The 19208-nt window shown below is 44.4% G+C and overlaps 1 protein-coding gene across 3 annotated transcripts in view; it reads right to left on the bottom strand.

Annotated features, from left to right (window-relative positions):
• Positions 1-935: 935 nt before the first annotated feature.
• The window catches only part of LOC104926400 (beta-1,3-galactosyltransferase 1), a 93537-nt gene continuing 75264 nt past the window's right edge, over positions 936-19208 (bottom strand). For 2 of the 3 annotated variants that reach the window (XM_019257443.2, XM_010740249.3), the window contains one exon: positions 936-3111. In XM_019257443.2, the coding sequence (XP_019112988.2) occupies positions 1863-2849 (987 nt within the window). In that variant the 5' untranslated portion in view covers positions 2850-3111 and the 3' untranslated portion in view covers positions 936-1862. Of the gene's footprint in view, positions 3112-12511; positions 12559-19208 lie in introns of all 3 variants that reach the window. The other variant, XM_019257444.2, reaches the window with a different exon arrangement.

Below are 19208 nucleotides of genomic sequence, written 5' to 3'. Positions count from 1 at the left end.
TTATGACTTTTTATTGCCAGACGAAATGTTTAATAATGCACGTGTTCGCTCTGACGTTTATAAAGTCGGCTACAGATCGTGCCCCGTCACTGATGACCCTGGCAGTGAAGGTTAACGTTTAATTTGCCCTTTCAGATAGCTTTAAAGACACCATCCAGACATGTTTTTAGAAATACAAAAATACTCTGATTTAAATAATAATAAGATTCAGGGTCAACTGTTTGTGCCTTATTGAAAAATCCAGACAGAAATATGCAAAGACGTCTCCTAGTTAGTTCTCAATGTGCGCAATATGCCACGTCACGCTTCTCTCTAAGTTTCAGAACAGGCTGTGATTGGCTTCTGAACAAGTTGTGATGTCACAAAGTCCACCTGCTACACCCAGATGTTCAACACAGCAGGACTCCATGTGTGCAAACTGAAAACGAAAACTGTGCAAGGTGAAAGTGGAGGAACGATGAGCAGAACGTCTTTAAATATTATAAATATTTGCAGCACTCAGTGGGGAAACACACCAAACAGAAATGACAGTTGTTTTCCATTTTTAATCTGTGTAAGCCGTGTTTTCATTTTCATCCTGAATGTATGGAAGCTGAACACTAAACCTGAAAGCAGCCATCGAGCTGCTAATTACACAGACGCTACATTTGGTTTAATCACATGCCTCTTCCAAACACCGACACCTGCGTGGAAACAGAGCGCGGCGGCGTTGTTTCCCGCCGGCACTCAGCATTCGCTCGGTGACGTGTTGAGAAGTTGAACCTGAGCGCAGCTGCAGCGCGAATGAAGCAGCTCTAATGAGGCGCTTTCATCTCCACGACTCATGTTTTCCAACAGTCGCCCCGAAGCGTAATCTAGTTCTGCCTGCGTATTAAGTTACAGATTATCTGCATTGAAACTTTCATATTGTTTTCTGTAATAAATACAATATCACGTCTTATAAAAGCGGTTTATTTAGTCTGAAGTAAATGAAAAGAAGAAAGCACTCCAGAAATGTAATCTTTGTCCTCAGCACACACCGCCTTACAGTACATTTTGTTCTTCATGTTCAAGTAATAGAAAATAGAATAGTCTGCAGGCTGCTGGCAGCGCTGCCTCAGACAAATAACTGCACATCACACATTAACAGAAGTAACATTCACGTGGGAATGCAAGCAGCTAATATCTTCACGCCGTCCGACGTACTTTTTTCATTGCACAATACAAAGACCTGTGGATGTGTTTTGTAAGAAAATATTCTGAAAAGAAGAGAAGCGTCGGGTCATTAATGTGGCCGCTTTCCTTGACGATGGCGTCGACAGCTGCTGCGGTGCCAGACAGTACATCCAACATTTAAACCTTCAGAAAGTACAACAACTGAGAAAACATGAGGAACATTCATAATTAGAGAGCTTGTGTTTAACCCGAGAGGTGAACGTCTGGGTTCAAAGAAGTGTGTCGGCATTCGTGTAATCTGCAGTGAAGTAACTGGGGACAGTGTATAAACGAGCGCTTTAACACGAGCCTCCCCGCTTCCCGTCTTGTATTTTCCTGTAAAAATCAGAGCGCTGCTGGCAATGACAACCAACTGGCTGAACATTTTTGCACATATTTTTGAAAAACATATTTCCAACGTTGTGCCTGTTTTTTTGTGAGTCTCATAAACACCTCGAAGTGAGGGAGGAGACGGAGAGAATACAGAGGAGTTTTGCTTTGGCCTTGCAGTATAGACATCCCCTGGGCAAAGCGATCAATGCCCGGACAAAGTCCTGGATGCTTCGTCAATACTGTTCCTTCAGCTCAGTGCTACGTGCTGTACAGTATTTGCCAATGATGGAGAGGCAGGGGACGAGATGAGACGCTCCCCGACGCTCAAACTCCTGCTAACATTTAAGGTGTTTCTTGCTGGTCATGTCGTTCCAGATGCGGTGCATCTCCTCGGGGGAGATCTGGTGGACGGTGACCACCCGGCGGTAGCGGCAAAGGCTGTAGGCCATCTTCCAGTGGTTGAAGCCGCTGTTCTGGAAAGGGTGGATGCCTAGCTTACGGAGGCACACGCCGACGTACACGTCCTCCAGGTGCAGCAGCCTGGTGTGTAAGGAGGTTTTGTATATGAGCTCGGCAACGTCCGCCGAGAAGACGTAGCCGGTGCCGGAGCAGAAGGGCGGGTACTTGCTCTCTGGGTACAGATCCCTGGGCATGTACCACTTGCTGCGCATGTCTCTGATTGGCCCGCCGTTGATGACGTAGCCAGTGAAGTACCTCCTCCTGGGCTTGGTGGTGGGCTTCAAGAGGTTGTAGATGAGGTTCTCCATGTTGACAAAGATGTCACTGTCCGTCTTGAGGACATACTGAGCCTTAGAGCAAAACGTGGCCACCCAGCGCATGCCCATCAGCGTCTTGAGCGTCAGGTTGTGGTAAGAGTCAATAAAATCCTCCACCACGATGTCGTGAAAGATCTGACTCTCCTGCTCCACCATCTGGTTGAGGACACCATCAGTGCTGCGGCCCAACAAGAAGAGCGTGACCACGCGCACGTCCGGAAAGGTGCTCTCGTCACCCCATGTCTCTCTGATGGCCTGACGGGCGTCGAATTCCTTGTGGGTGGTGCTGATCAGAATGACGAGGAACGGTGGCTCCGCCTCGCACTTCTTGTCCTCGTTGATGAGGTAGCCGAAGTCGTGCGGGTTGAGCGAGCGCGTGCGGATGTTGCTGAAGGTGGAGTTCTTGTTGGCCTTGGGCGCTTTGCGTACGGGGATGGTCATCTGGCCCCCGTAGGACGTGGAGGGGCGGGACACACTCAGGTACCACAGAGCGCTGGCCCAGCAAACCACTGTCAGCAAGTATAAGCAGGAGACCTTAGAAGGCATCGCTGTTCACTTGGCTGTCGTTACCAGTGGCAGCAGCGTTGGAAACGTTGAGGCGGCGCCTCCATGGGATGACTCAGACGTGGCGGCGCAGCTTGCGGCTGCATCCGCGACGACATTAAATTCGGATGATGGACGCCTCTTTACTGTCTAGTGTCGGTGTTGTGATTGAAAAGGAGAGCTCCTGAGATTTCTTATCGTGCCCGCGGCCTTACTGTGTCCCATCGCAGCTCCCAGGATCGCTTTCAGCTCTCTGTGACAGCATCTGAAAGGAGATGAGAAAACATCACAACATAAATCACAATATAATGAAAGTGCCGCCGCAAAGATAAGCATGTTGACTGGAGGTGAAACTTCTAACGCTCTATTTTTATTTTCATGATAGCATTTATAGCTGTGTGACATATTTAACAATATTTTTTTATTTCTCGATTCATTACAGCCCATAACATCAGTCCACTCTCCCTACCCTGTCCTTCTATCACTGCCTCTGATAAGAGCTCTGTGGTCGGAAGAAAGTGAATATCCCAGGAAACTCTCTCCATCTATAGGACCTGCTCTGCCTAAGCTCGGACCACTTTCTGTTTGCAAATGCTGTTTATCTCCCGCTTATCCCACCCGGACCATGACACAGGCTGGCAAATCAGAGCCACTCTGGCAGTCGGGACGGGAGGAGGATCGAGGCGGAGAAGGTGAAAAGTGAAACATTCTCATGGGAAAAGATTAATATCCAATTCCTCCCATTCTCCTGCTCTCACTCATTCCGTTTACTTCCCCGATCCTTTCCATACCTCAATGTCAAGCTGAACCCGGTGTGAGGATTTTACATATTTTACTCCGTAATGAGCTCCTCCTTTATTAGCCGGATGGCTGCTGCGGAACTTTTTTAGAATCACTGCTCTAATTGGACACAGTGACAGACAATAAGGGGATAAATTTAAGCCCTAAATATGGAAAAAAACATGCATTTATTACGGTCAAACGCTGCGGTGCCTCCTGTGTTTAAACGTCTAAAGCATCGATGGATGACAAATTCACTGTTTTTTTTTTTTTTGGGGCGCCTGGAAGCCAAACTGAATTTAATCCTTCTTTACAAACAGACTTCAGACATAATCTGCTTTGATGTAGCAGCGGCCCTGCTCTTAATCTAGGGGAATACGTTTTGATGAACAGAAAAAAAAAAAAAGTGCTATAGATCCTATTAGAGATACTGAAATGTGCAGAGATGCCGCACGCGCTCGCTTTTTTTAAAGATGGAAGGGCTGAGATAAAACCGCCTCGTTCTTTCATCACACTCCAGATTTTGTCTTGTGGGGCGTGATGGTTCTTTTCATCAGGACTTTTCTGTTATTCTTCACCCCCCTTCTCCTTTCTACTATCTCTTCCCCTCCCCTCTATAGTTTTCTTTCTGAAGCAGAGTCATCAATCTCATGGTCCAGCAGAATCCATCTAATCATGGCTGCTTTTCCACACCTCCTCCCTCTCAATCACTCCCCTCCTTCTCTACTTCACTGGGTGCTTGATCCATCTTTATATGTCTCACTACCTCCCTCGCCGCCGCTCTCCATCCTTCTAGTTTTTCTATTGTTTCATCATTTCAACTTTCCCCACACTCTCCTGTTATTTCTTCACATCGTCCTGAACTACCTTTACTTTTCTCCTCTTCCTCGTGTCACTCTACAACTCACAGTGTAGGATTCCTCTCCTCGCACCTCGCCCGCCACTTATCGACAGCCTTTATCACATTCAGTCGCCCTAAAGCCATTCAATCTCTCCGCTTCTCCTCCCTCTCCTGCAAAACCCACTAAATCATCATATTCATCCCCCTTCCCTTGACCTCGATCTCTCCTCCTTCCCCTCTTCCTGTTTGCGGATCGGCTTGTTTTTCACCTCCGTGGAGGGTCTATTGCTTTCGTAATCCTCCAAAACGACTGTAGGCTTGTTCTGCTGGAACCGAGATCCTCGTTTGGCGATGCACCTCACGAAATCCCGAGACCTAACTTCCCCTCGGAGCAAATTGAAAGATGGCTGTATCGTTTCATGCTGTGGTGTCACTTTGAATCACATTAGCACTTAGAAGAAGTCCTCTGCTGCATATGTTACGCTTCTAACAGAATATGGGGCCACAGGATCATCGTTTTAAAAAACTGTGGTGATGCAGCTCTCGCAGTGCTCCGACGGTGTTAATTTGTGGTTAGCAGAAACTAATTAAGCATGGCCAAAACAGAGCACACAGCAGAGAAAGATTAAACTACCAGTTTGTTGCCAGATGAGGGGACATGGGATAGTAGATAGTATGAATGTGGGTTTTGCTGCTTGCAGGGGAAACATCTGTAGAAACGGTCTAGACGTGTACCTTGTTTGATATAAATAACAATATGGTAACTGACTGCATCATGCTGCACTTCAAGGCTTCTTATAATTGGTTTATTTATGTTCTGACAGAGAAATACGCCGACAAACGCGACGGCAGAGAGACATTTATACTGTAACATTACAGGGACGGAGGGTTACTGTGTGGGTGCTACGCTTCACTCGCTTCTTAATGACAAAATCTCACACTATACATGTTTCCATGGTTACCGGTTTTGAATACAAGTACATATGTACTATCATAAGATACTGCTTTTGACCCTGTGAAAAAAAATAATACGACAGACAAAAAAAAAAACCTGAAGGCCGCTTTCAGCAAGATCAGACGACGACTTACAGCGGTGTGGCGAGGTGATGGGTGATGGTTTGAGGGTGGGGCAGCCATGCAGCCAAAGCCTACTACACCCACTCAAATGAATGGAAAAAAAACCTGTGTTATCACCACACCACTGGCTTGTGTCTGAATACGGCTCGATAACTCACATACTGACTCTCTCTGACAATGAGGAAGCTGTTGACGAAGATCAGAAATGTTTCTCTTTGGCTGAAACTTCAGCTCCTCTACTGTCGAGTCAGCAAGGCGCCGGAGCTTCGATATCAGATCATAAAGCAAAAATGTAATCTGTGCAACATCTGTCGAGCTTCATCGTCCTGCGCAGGCTGACGAATCCGGTGAGAAACTCATGAAAACTTATTGAGCCCTGCTCAATATAAAACTATCTGCACCTCTGCGTTTTAGCATCTCTGCGCTCAAGTCCTTTTTTGCATCCCCAGATGTTAATGTAACACAGCGACGTCTGACAATATGATTTGAGCACTACTACTGCCAACAGTGCTGTAGATCATAATAATGACTACCCTGCTGATAAAGGGGCAGTAAAACATGTCAGTGATAGAAAAAACACCAAAATATGCAGCAAAAACAGGCGTTAAAACATAAAGTGTTGTAATTACAGTTATTATTAACATCCATTCACAGGTCGTGCTGCTAATGATCTGCTAAACTGAACTGGTTGTCATGACAGCTCAGTGACAAGCCAAAGGGGGGGTGCAGAGTGAGAGAGACTAGTAGGAAGAAATGCAGTCAGTCTGTTGTACGGCAGCATTAAGTGCTAAAGAGTTTTGAATGTAACTCCCCGGGGAAGTCAATTTAGCAACCTCATACTGAGCTCTGCTGCACTGGTCGCTGCTCCATTACTCCCCACACTGATCCAAGACTCCACATTATGATCACCTTTGTGTGAGACAGCTCTTAAAATGCCGTGATCAAACATTTATCCACTGCCTGAAAGGTAGTCAGAGTAAGTGGAGGTGCTGGAGTGCTGCTGAGACAACTGACGGACAGAAAATCAGTCAAACATGCAACAATTCCGATAAATCATTCAAGGTTAGAGTCATTTTAGAGCCAAAGTACCCAACATGCACCGCTTCTGGCTTTGTAAATGTGAAGATTTGTTGCTTTTCACCATTTTGCAGTGCTGTTAATGAAATCAAATTCTAGATTTTTAGACTGTCTAGCAGAAATAAAAAGCTATTTGAAAACATCAACCCTGGGCTTTGTGAGGTTATTGACAAAATGATGAATCAGCCGACTTACTTTCATACATATGGAGGATTTGAAAAATACATTAAAGGAAGAATAATCATAACTGATGCGACACAGGTCTAGGGTCGGGGTTCTGTCAGTTCAGTGTCTTATTAACAGTTTAAATTTTGCACATGGCCAAAGCAAAAATGTATTATTTACAGTATAATCGCTGATCCTTTGCAGGGTCAATCCCAGCTGAATGATGATCAGCTAACATTTTTTTATAGAGGAGTCACCACAACAAACTGAAGAATTAACATTGAAAAGTGATGGATAGAAAAAAAAGACTGTTAAAGTGTCATTTAGCATCAGTTAAAATGAGAAGCCTGTTATGCTTCACCTGAATGAAGAGGAATAAAGTGTTTGATAAGAGACTATATTAATTAGATATTGAATATTCTTTCCAACTGGGAACCATAAATGCAGAATACTGTCTTAACTGTTTCTATATCTAATCTTTAGTTTCCAGCTGCGTCGACATTACCAAAGTAATCAATGCCAGCTTTTACTCTTCTATAGTATTTCTCTGTGGCGTGGTGGGATGAGAACTCTGATAAGACATGAATCATCTGCTCTGTTGTCTTTAAAACATGTGACCTCTATACGCTGGAGCAAAAAATGCTGGAAGGCTGCAGAGATGTGGGAGTTTCACTCCCGTTTATTGTTGCAGTGGATAATTGATTGCAGTCATTAGTGCAGCGTAGAATGACCTTGCTCGCTCGGGGAGGGAGGGAGTGGATGACTGAGCGTATGTGAATCAGTGAGGGAGGGAGAACACAGATGCGCCTCATACACTCTGATGCTGTCTCTGTAGCTTCCGAGGTACATGCGTGTGCGGGATGAGCTGAGACGCAGACGCACCTGGAGGTAAATAAATCATATCCTGACATCTAACCTTCACGCTGCCTGCTTCGATATTACAGATTTTTAATGATTGGCAGAGGAGAGAGGGAAAGCAGCGTGCGTCACGAGTGCTGATTTAAGCAAAGCTGTCAAAGGGTTTCGTGTTGAGAGATTCTTCCCATTGCAGCGTTATGATGTGGTAATAGCATTTGAAAGCAAGGCATGACCTGTTCATATCGTTCAACAACAGGAAGACTCAAACTGATGATGGAAACAGAAAATATTGTTTTTTATGCGTGTGGGAGGAAAAACTGGTACTCAGGACCAAATTCTATTCATCAAACGCGATTGCCACTTTGACTCCAGGGTATGTGACATTGTCTTCGAGTGCCTGCGTATGCTTTATTATTACTGCACAAACAACAGCTTCCCTGGAGGGAGAGACTCAAACACTCTTTGACTTCACCCACTGAAACAAAACAGACTCCAAGGCCAATGAGAGCTGCGTATGAGCACACGCTGCATATATATGAGACACTTGAGGCTTGAATTTTAAGATTTTTCGACTCCGTCTCTGCTTCACGGATTAAGTACATGAGACGGACATTTGAAGAAATCAAACGCTGGTCTCGCAGATGCAGACGAGCGCTGTCCGGCAGCGCGTGACCGACCTCCTTATCTCAAACTCCTGCTGCCGAATGTGTGATAAGCCCAACAGGAGGTTTATAATTGTTACCACAACAAAAAAAGTGTCTTCTCTTCAATGTTTGATCCCCTTTTCCACCAATCTTCTGCTAAGCCTAAAACCCATTATGTCGGCTTCTAAACATTCAAAAGAGGAATTAATGCGTGAGGAACTTAACGGCAATGGCCAAATTGGTTCGCATCCTACCTAATATGAGAGAAGCACAATTAAAATGTCAGGGCTGGAAGACTCCCAGTGTGGCACTAGCTATGCTTTTGTTTTCTGGATAATAAAGGACTCAATGATTGTTGTAGAGCAGTACAGCCAGCCGTATAGTCAGAATAACAGGCCACAGTCTGGACACTCTGGGCTTAGTGCAAAGCCTCTGAATGCAAAGCAGCTTAGGAGTGACAGAGGAAATGGGATATCAATAGCGGCCAACAGATTTGGCTGCTGTACAGAAGCCTGATGCTCCGTCCCCACTCCAGTGCTGACTTGAGCCCAAAGTGTGCCGGGGCATATCAGTCTGCGGCCAAGCAGCGCTAGCAGAAAATTCTTCCGGCTTTGTTTTAACTCACTCAGAGAACAAACACTCCGCCTCAGAGGACATTATAATGATTGCTGAAAGTTAAAACTTCTTTTTAAAGTCGGTTTGCTTCGCCGAACTTGAGAACTTACCCAGCAATACTTCACTTGTGGCGAAGCTGTGACTCCCACCCATCTGGCGCTTCATGCGGGTTAAAACAAACTGAGAATTATGCGCGAAAGGGTGCCGTGCTGGCGGATGAGTAAGCAGGAAAAAGGCATGGGGTTTCGGTACGGAAACACAGCTGCATCTCATAATTACACACTCAGTGTTTCCAGAAGAAAAATTAGTAAATGGCTGAGCACAGGTGCATTTGTGCAGTGTCAAGGACCTTAATGGAAAACAGCGGTGGACGTTGCTGAGGGGATTCGAAAGAGCCGGTTTCCCCAAAACCATCCACTGCTCCGAATGCTAAGCGTCCTCATAAATTGGAAATGACAACTTAATTCACGCAGGTAATACATTTCACTGTCTGACTGGGTGACATTGACGTGATAGAATATTCAAGCTGCATTGTGGGGTAAGTGAGGATGATGCTCCAAGAAGAGCCTGAAATTACAGTAAAGCTGAGTAAGTAACACTGTGTGGTAACAGCTGGTGAGGACAAATGCTCGACTAACAAGGAAATGAGGCAGGGTGAAGGTTCTTCCGAAGGGAAGCAAAGGTAAAAGCAGTTGAGGATTGATACGGGAGAATAAAGTGGTAATAACCTTCATGGATCCGGCTGTACAAGTATGAGTTTTATAGTATTGATGAAATGTATCAGCTGTAGTCACTAGAGAGCCAGAGGTGCCCGGGGCAAGGCAATGTTCACTTTTTTACATTTTCACATTATCCAGGGCGCAGTTTTGCTGAGCACACACTTCAAGCCGTGGCCTGCCTCACATTCACACACACACTCACACACCTGAGAGCTGCATTGGTGTTCTCAGTACAAGCACCCGTTTTCCAGAAACGAAGCATCTGCAGTGGAGCAGTTCAGATGCAAAGTGCCTTGCTCAAGAGGATGGGCGACAAAATGACTGTGAAAAGTTACATTATGAAGCTTTTCTTGCTCCCTGCTGTTCTGCTGCAGGATTCTGGCAGTGTGTGGACATTTTACACACTGCTAGTACTATGATTTAGTCCTTTCTAAGCCCATCTACCTGCTGCAACAATCCCATCACAACTAGCCATTTCAACAGCAGGATGGCAAAAACAAATAGTAAATGCATCCCAGCAAACAGGCACTTTTCCAAAAGCCCTAAAAGCGGCAAGCCCTTCTAAAAAAGAGTGTTTGAGATTCATCTGTGCTCAACAACTGCACACTCAAATTTACCCGTTAGAGTCATTGAGAAAAGGTCTACCAACACCTAAATTAACTTGAACTGTTTTGACAAATTGTCCTGCATTATTGTAGTAAACTGTTATTATGGTCCTGAGTAACATCCGAATGAACACATCTTCGATTTCACTGTTGTTTTTAAGAGTTGAACACAACCTTTGGGCTCTCGAGTGCTGTCATGACCCGCTTTAGGTCCTACTTGCAAGACAGGAGTATTTCTTTATATTGCAGTTAGCTTCAGCCTGACCTGTGGAGCACCACAAGGATCACTACTTGGCCCCCTTCCAAAGTCCAAACAGGATCTCGTGTCAGAGAAATGATTTTAAAATATGGCTACTGGTCTAAAAATCACTTACTGGGCTATGACCTGGTAAGATTTCTTACATGGTTTCCCCTGAGAACACATACATAGGTCTTTTTCTGGACACAGGACAGCTTCATTTAACACTGTTAACCATGTCCAAATTTAAACTTGAAGCCTGCTGTGTATTGATCTCATTAAAATCTTTCTTTGTTCTTATCCTGTCTTGTTTATCTTATGCTATAAAGCACTTTGAATTGTCACCATGTGTAAACTGTGCAACATAGTGAAGGCTTGATGGCCTGCAAAGCACACAACACAACACAAAAAATGATGTACCTCTGCAATTAAAGCAGTCTGGCAGTTCATAAGGTAATAAATCCTACAAGACTTTATGTTTAAATTCATCACAAGGGCCTAACGATCAAATAATATAGTCCATTTGCTTTGATTTAAGCAGACCACCCCTAGCACATGCGGGGGTGTTTAAGTATCTGTGTTACTGGCAAGGCCTCAACCAGACAACCTGCCTGCTTTTATAAGTTATGAAATCGACCACAAAATGAAATGAGGGAAAACAGCAGGGGGAGAAAAATAATATCAGTCTTTTGGAACTGGCACCTTCTCTTGGGACTGCTGTTCATAGCAAGTCATTTTCCACATGCAATAAAGCATGTCCATCAGCCCCACTGGTCGCCATCAACACAAATCAACTCGAACATAATATGAGGTTTAAAGCTGAATCAGCAGCATCATAAGTTAGCTGCTTATACTACAGAGACAAGACAGCTAAAGATCTGTTCTGAGTCTCGCCCACTACTGTTCACTTCAAAAACTCAGGTCTTGTTTCCTGTACCTGACAGCAGGATTTAATTTCTTTATCTTAACCCACCTTTGTGATCATTCAAGGTGAGAAGTTGATTGTCAATCTTATAATCGTTTCTTGTAAAGATTTTATGTTCAGTCAGATAACCTGTAAATCAAGCGTCTCAACACTTGAGCCTCAACAGATGCAGAGGAAGCTTTGTGCGAGACGGAAAAACAAACCGAGGAGGCGATCGATAACAGCAGCAGCAGCCTGCAGCGGAAGTGTAGACACCTCATGTAGCCGCAGCCTCTAAAAACCTCTCCTCACTTGACTGTTTTCATTTAAGCACTTTCTCTCTCCTCTTCACGCCCCCTTCCCGTCTTCCTCTGCTCTCTCCTTGTCACTCGAACGTTGACCTTAAACCTGTTTAAGTGTCTACAAGCGTCTTCAACACTAAAAGCAGTAGCAGCAGTCTCTGATGAGCTTGTAAATTCTGTGCTATTGATCGGGCTCTGCTGGGTCTCTGTGGGTGGTTCTGTGTAATTTCATTTTCCTTTGGTTACGTCTATCAGCAGTGCAATGAATCAGAGTTCTATATTGTGAGTATAATATCCCAAGGACAAGGACTTCAATCACATGGACCACATCTAAACCACACCAAAGGTAATAACAAGGGAGTGATAGACAGAAAGATAGACAGGCAGCTGGAAATATTCAGATCAACACAAACATTGTCATTCTGAGTGATCACCTTTCTCACTCATCATGCCCCCTCTATATGGCAGCGGGACAAAAATGTCCCAGTCTACCAGACACTCAGTGATGTGAACTGCATGCATAATTATGCTTTTCATATGAAGTGTTTCTCCCCTAAAATGAGGCAACCAACCACCGGTTGAAAAAAAAAAAAAAAAAGTGCCACTCTAGCTGTTGATGGATAGCACAAAAATTGAGATAAGTGATGTTCCGTTCTCTGGGTAATTTCTGCACTTGGTTGATAAAATTAGATCACTTTTAAGTACACCATCCTCTTTACTTTGAGGATAATGAATTATGATTTGGGGCATTATCTCCCCAAAATGAGTGGGAACTGTACTGCAGTGTGTTGCTTCAACGATTTGTTCATCTAATTGCAAAAAAAAAAAACAACAACTCACCTGCCCTTACAGGATTGCAGCCATTCAGTTTCTCTGTGAACTTCAGTCTACCAGAGAAATAAAACACAGTGAAAACTGTGTGAAGTGGAGCAGTGAATGTTGGTACAGAAACATGTAATACTGTGTCTCTTTTGTATGAAGGTGACAGCATTTATCTCAAAACCACCAAAAACATAAAACCAAAGAGAGAGATGGGAAAATAAATGGCCACAAAGGCACCTCACTGCCAGCTACAAGGCAGCATTTATCTTAAACCCTCAATACATAAAAGGGCCAGATGAGCAAATATGCGGCCACAAGGCCACTGTAAGAAGGACACACAGTGTCTGGTCTTGGTCTCAACCCTTAAAGTCTTGGCCTTGTCTTTGCCTTCATACAGTCTGGTCTTAGTCTTGGTTTTGGTGGTCTTGATGATAACACTGCTGCTGGCTACATCACTTCTAGTAGAATAGGACAGTGGACAGTGTTTTCAGAGCAAGAAGCTCCTGCCAATTTAAAAAAATAATTTTTCCTTCATCAAATTACAAACACAGACACGTACCTACAGCACAGTATGTATTGATGTAGGGAAACACTAGAGGTGAACGTACACAAATCTCCCGTGACCCCGTGTGACACCCATTGACTCCTTGGCACCCTCGGCTCAGCGGATGAGCGATAGCGGCGTGGCTCTGCGGCATTAAAGAGCCATATGCTCAGCAGATAATTACACATTCTTCACATTAACTAATTTACCTAGCAAAACACCTGGAGCTGATGGAGACAGAGGACCAGAGCTCGTCCAGACATATGTGCAAGTGTTGCTGCACAGTGGCAGTATTCCTCCGCCGTGCTTCACCCCTGCCGCAGAGCTCCAGCCTCTATCGGGGGGCGAGGAGTTATCGGGGAACACCATCTCGGTGCTGGCAGACGGGCAGAGTGTGGAACAGGCTGAACACATCCCATTATCCTGCAGGGCGCCGACAACTGCGGCTGTCTAGATAACACGGGCGATGCTGCGGGGAGGACGCACATGATGCAGACGATGCGCGGGAACACACTCAGGATTTTTTATCTTACATGCTCAGGTGCAGGTGTCCTCCATTGTCTCTCAGGTTTAATTTTTTTTTTTTCCAGGCAGACGTGCACACACACACACACACACACACCTGCTTAGTGTCTTCACTCTGAACTGTTGTTAGTTGCTCTGTTGAACCCCCGAGTGCTGAGCGGATGCCAGATGAAGGGTCCTGTGGTAATTACCTCGTCTCCTAGCCTGTCCCCACACACACACACACACACACACACACATATAAAAACACTTTGCACACACACACACACACACACACACACACACACACACACACACCCCTGCCGCTGCTGATGGCAGCATGGCTGAGGACATGCAGCTTCAGCACTCCTTCCGGTAAATAACACTCCTCCTACTGAGGGGCACTGGGGCACACACACACACACACACACACACACACACACACACACACACACACACACACACACACACACACACACACACAAACAGCGTCCCCAGAGCTGCACCGTCTTCTACACTGTGCCCAGATTTAACTCCAAGTGCAAACACAGCTTAGAGTTCACCTGTGCCCAGATTTAACTCCAAGTGCAAACACAGCTTAGAGTTCACTTTATCATTTGTTATTCCAGTGCATAAAAATGTAAAAAGCTGCTCACTGAGGACGCTCGAGGCTCGACTGATTTACCTGCAACATGCAAACATACATGTACTGTGTCCCATACGGACAGGAGAGACTGTCTAAGCTAATCCATGTACAGCTGAGTATAGATACGTTTCTTTATTAGAAATATGGTAACGCTGCTGTGCTTACGGTGTCTGCTAACAGTTTTCATAGAATGATCAAACATACAGGTGTCTGACATATTGAAGGAACAGCTGTGCCTTACTTAACTTTCTCTTTAGCGACTTCTGTTGATTTATTCCAATCGCCAAGACACCTAAAATATTGATATCATGTTCATGTTCAACATTGTCCTGGGTTAGGGTTAAAGCGCAGAGAGAGACCACCTGTCTGAGCGTCTTCGGTCACTCTAGATTCGGACCTCAGTTTTGAGGCTCACAAAGGAAATGTCAACAAAATGTTTTGTCGTCTGAGAAATATCAAGTCTGACCACTCCTAAAACCTAGGCCGCCTAGAACTCCAGACAAACGTCCATTTTAAAATCTTTGCAGTGCTCAATTCATTTTAAGATTTTCATTAGTTTTTTAATTAGTGAACGGCCTTGCACTAATTTGTGAGATTCAATTCATTGTTGTCCATCTGGTTTTTATTTGTTCTGTGAAGCACTTGCAACTATAACTATAAATGAATAAAGTCTGATTTGAGTTTCCTTCTTCGTTACTGTACATGGCAGTAAACTTTAGGCCTTCGGTGTTTCAATGTGGGATTTTGTACTAATTTATGACATGTTCAAGACTTAACAATCCATCTATTGATCAAAAATCATTCGATGTAGAAAATAACCCTCGTCACGCAGCAGCAGCGTTACAGACGGATCTTTCTCCTCACAAATCATCTTTGGACGAGGACACACTGACTTTCAGAGAGCACGGTGACAGAAAACAGCCGAATGATCTGCAGCAGTCTGTCTGTGACGTTCAGCACCGTCCTCTCTGCTAATAAACCGAGGGCAGATTCAATTAGATCAAAGGTTCGCTGAGAGAGTCCGAGCTAACGCAGAAAGTGGAGTTTTTGTTTAGTACGTGACATGCTGCGTGTGTGTTACATTTAACAGGGTGATTACAGGATTTCACAGCTGTGCGTCTCCTCACGTCTCTGACAGAAACATGTCTTTTATCAATCCTGACAGACTTGTTAAATGTGAGCGTGTGAATCTAAACGTCTCATCTTGGCAGCCATAAATTGGAGTTGAACGGGTGATAATTAGATTTTCATTAGAAAGACAGACTTCTCTTTTCACTTTGAAATAAAATGCTTTTTTTCCCTCCTCTTTCACTCTAACTGAATTTATCTTCCTGCTACTTTTGGAAATCCTTGACAATGTACTCTTCACAAATCCTTGGCAACCACATTTAATGACTTTATAGTAAGTCCTGTTGGTATTAAACACCAATATGTACATTGAAAAGGCAAATCTGCAGAAATGTGAGCTAATATTCATAATAATAATGATCCAGACAAACTGCAGCCAGTGGAAGTCAAGGGAGCTAGATAAATATTAATGGACACGCTCCTTTGTTCGCACACATGCATAAACTTCACTATCCAGCAGACATCACAGCAGGATGCGTGTGTGTGTGTGTGTGTGTGTGCGGATGGCGTGATAACCCACGGTCTGGCTGCCCACAGCTGCCTCGGGGCCGTCGGAGGTGAGGCCGGTATCTCCAGTCAGCACGAGGTCCGGTCAGAGGCCGCGCTGCTCAGTATGCCCTCGGTAAATAAATGATTCCACCTGTCAGCCCCGCTAAGCTTCAGCTTCACAGAGGTGACACGCAGGAGGAAGCACGTCCATGAGTCCATTTTATTTCCGTCTGTGCACCATATACAGTATAAGAGTGTGTGAGGGCAGTGTGTGCGTACCTTTAGTGGAGTTTCAGAGTTTAGTTTTCATTGTTCTGTCAGCGTGTCAGACGCAGTTTGATTTAAAAAACACACACATACCCTATCAGCACACACAGACTGCAATTCTTGAAACTTTCCACCTCTGGCAGACACATCAGGATTGGATATTCAAAGAAGTGCTATTAACCTTAAACTGTGCCTTTGTTTGTGATGAAGGAGACGCCATGAGATCAGATGGATTGTGCGTGTGTGTAATGTGTGTGTATGGATACACACATGGAAGTGTGTTTAAGTATCGAGGGAGAAGTGGGAGTACCAGAGCGTGGGTGTGTATGTTTGTTCCCGTGTATGAGTGATGGCGTTGCCATGGTGATTGCATCACTGAAAGTCCAAATCATGTGTGTGCCTTTGTACGGGGCGGAAACGCCGAGAAAAAATGATATGCATCTCCTCAAGCGTCAGAAAGATGAATATTTTAAGTTTTCCGCCGAGATCTGGACAAGGTTAACTGGTGTGGATACTGGCTGAGCGTACTTCCAGCTGAATGTCTGGATCTCTGACTGCCAAATTAATGAGAGCTTTCACACATTTTCACCTCCAGGCCGAGCTTTGACAGAGGAGCGATTGTTACAGAGCGGAAGGCAAAGACAGACAGACAGAGAGAGTGCAGAGACGAGGCAGAGAAATGGGAACAGCCTAAACCTCCTAAGTATCATTTTCACTGTCCCATAGCGCAGAATGACCATAATATATCTGCAGTGGGTTTAATAGGGTTGTTGATCAATACCAGTGACTCGACGATTATCCTGCCAAGTGCTGAGGCTTCAACTTTCAAACCTTGTAAATAAAACACCCATTAGATGACTTAACACCGCTTTAAAGTATTTCTCTAATTAGGTTTAGGAAGACATGCGGTGAAGAGCTTTAAGCTTCAGGGGAGTGGATCTAGTAGATTAGAGTAATCACAGGCACGCTGAGGGGCTGCACAAAAATGACTGCTATGCAGAGGGCCACCACCAACGTCCTTAATATCTGCGTTGGACCTCTCATACATCCATAGCAAACATGACAACAAATGCTAAAAGCAAGAATGACTCAAGTCGAGTCTTAAAATAAAATGATTTGAGATCAGATGTTTGACTGTCTGTCACAATCTAACTGACTAATTAAAGGTTTCGTTCCATTCAGTGCAGCAGCTGAGCCGGTTGGAGGCTGAACTAGTGGAATTGAGGCGTATGGGGAACCAAGTGTGAACCTACTGTGACATCACACATCATCGCTTTAAAGCCTAAAGTTTGCCGCCTTGATGCGATACACTGCAAGTTAGTGGTTTCTATTGCAGCTCAACACTAAAATATGTAGCCTGAAATAACACATCATGAAATACTAACACTTTGGCCTGGTGGCTCAAAGATATTCGACACTTGTTGTGTTGCTTGGCTTGCACCGATCCACTGTGTTTCCGATATATCATCACCTAAAGCTTTAAGTATGTGACAACCTCAAAAATCAACTATCATTCTCCAGCAAGTCTGACGCCTTCAATGATAACACAAAACAAGCACCCCCATTATACATCAAACCGATTTGACTGAGTTGAGTTATTAAAACAGACAGAAGTCATTTATTCCAAGCCAAAAATCCACGTAGATGACAGCTGGCTTCGTCGGCCGCTCTGGATTCTACCTCTGTCTCCGTTAGGTAGCCAGCTGTCTGCAGACGTCAAGCTGATACCGGGAAACGGCAGCAGCAGATATATTAATGTGCTAAGACTGTCTGTGCTGCGACTGATTATTAAATCGTGCTCTACTTAAGCTGCAGAACCTTGCACTGACAGCCCATGAGATAACCTGTATTTCTGAAGATGATATGGGGTGATATAAGGTAAGAGCTGCTGTGGGCGGATGCAAATAGACACAGAAAGTGTCCCTCACAAATAATGATCTACACATTGTTCGGGTTTGCTACGGAGATGGAAAATAACGGGACACAACAGCCGTCTTTGTTGATGACCCCTTGCAGTTTGTATTTTTACACTACGCACTCTTCAGAACAAATAAAAGAACGTGCATCCACACAGTCCCTGACAGAAATATGTGTGTGTGTTTGCGTCAGAGTGTGTCAGTGATGACAGAAAGTGATCCAGTAGTGGCCTCACTGCTTATGACGGCTGTCAGACTGGAGATCCATCTGTGTGATTAGCCACCGGACTGGCTGACTTTCCTCTGGGATGAATCGATCTGAGCTGGACGCTGAGATACTAACCCCCCCCCGTCAAAGATGACTGTGTGTGTGTGTGTGTACACGGACTACATTTTAATATACAGCTTGTTCTGTTCTTCCAACATCTCTTCTCCAGTACATCAAAAGGAAAAGATGAGGCGACGATGTTGGAAAAACATTTTAGTTTGCGCTTAATTATACATTATTACGATGTCATAAAATCGCAGCACATTAGGCAACAAATTAACAAAAACATGCCTCGCTGAGAGCCGTCGCCGCATGCAGAATGCAGAGAATGTTGCACAAGCTTTCAACTTCATCTCTCTTTTCATTTGCTGCCACTTTTTTTTCCCTCCCCCCCTGACACCTTCCTCTCATCTTCCAGCCAGTCTTTGACCAACTACAAAATGGCTTCCCTCAAAGCGGGATCATTTAGCTCCTTGTAGAAATCACTTGGGTTTAGAAAGAGGAAAAAAAAAGAAAAGAAAGAAGAACAGCCAGTTGACAGGGCTTCAGTGGAGTGTCCCTGTGACAGATGAAACCAGAGCTTCTCCTCACAGCGTCACAGATTAGACTTCTCGTCTCTCTTCTTGTTGGATATATAGAGCACCGTAATGTCTCATCATTTACACTCAACATGTCAACTCAAACTCAAACTGGGTGGTGGGTTGCTGTGGGCAAATTAACTAGATCATTCGTGTTATATATTAAGATGGTTTAAGGTACGTAAAACCACAGATATATCTTCTTATGGATATTACAGCTTCAAATAAAACACAGGAAAACTGTAAAACATGGACCTCGTGTGAACACAGATTTCTGGATGTTTTCGATAAAAGTAGTTTCAGTTGCAAATATTGTTATTATTCTATGAACTGAGACATATTTGAGTATAGTAACAGCCGTGTTTACCCGAGCCA

Source organism: Larimichthys crocea, chromosome XIX, assembly GCF_000972845.2.
Source record: "Larimichthys crocea isolate SSNF chromosome XIX, L_crocea_2.0, whole genome shotgun sequence".
Taxonomy (NCBI): Eukaryota; Metazoa; Chordata; class Actinopteri; family Sciaenidae; genus Larimichthys; species Larimichthys crocea.
The sequence above is the reverse complement of the archived record's forward strand: the minus strand, read 5'-3'. Positions and strand labels throughout refer to the sequence as shown.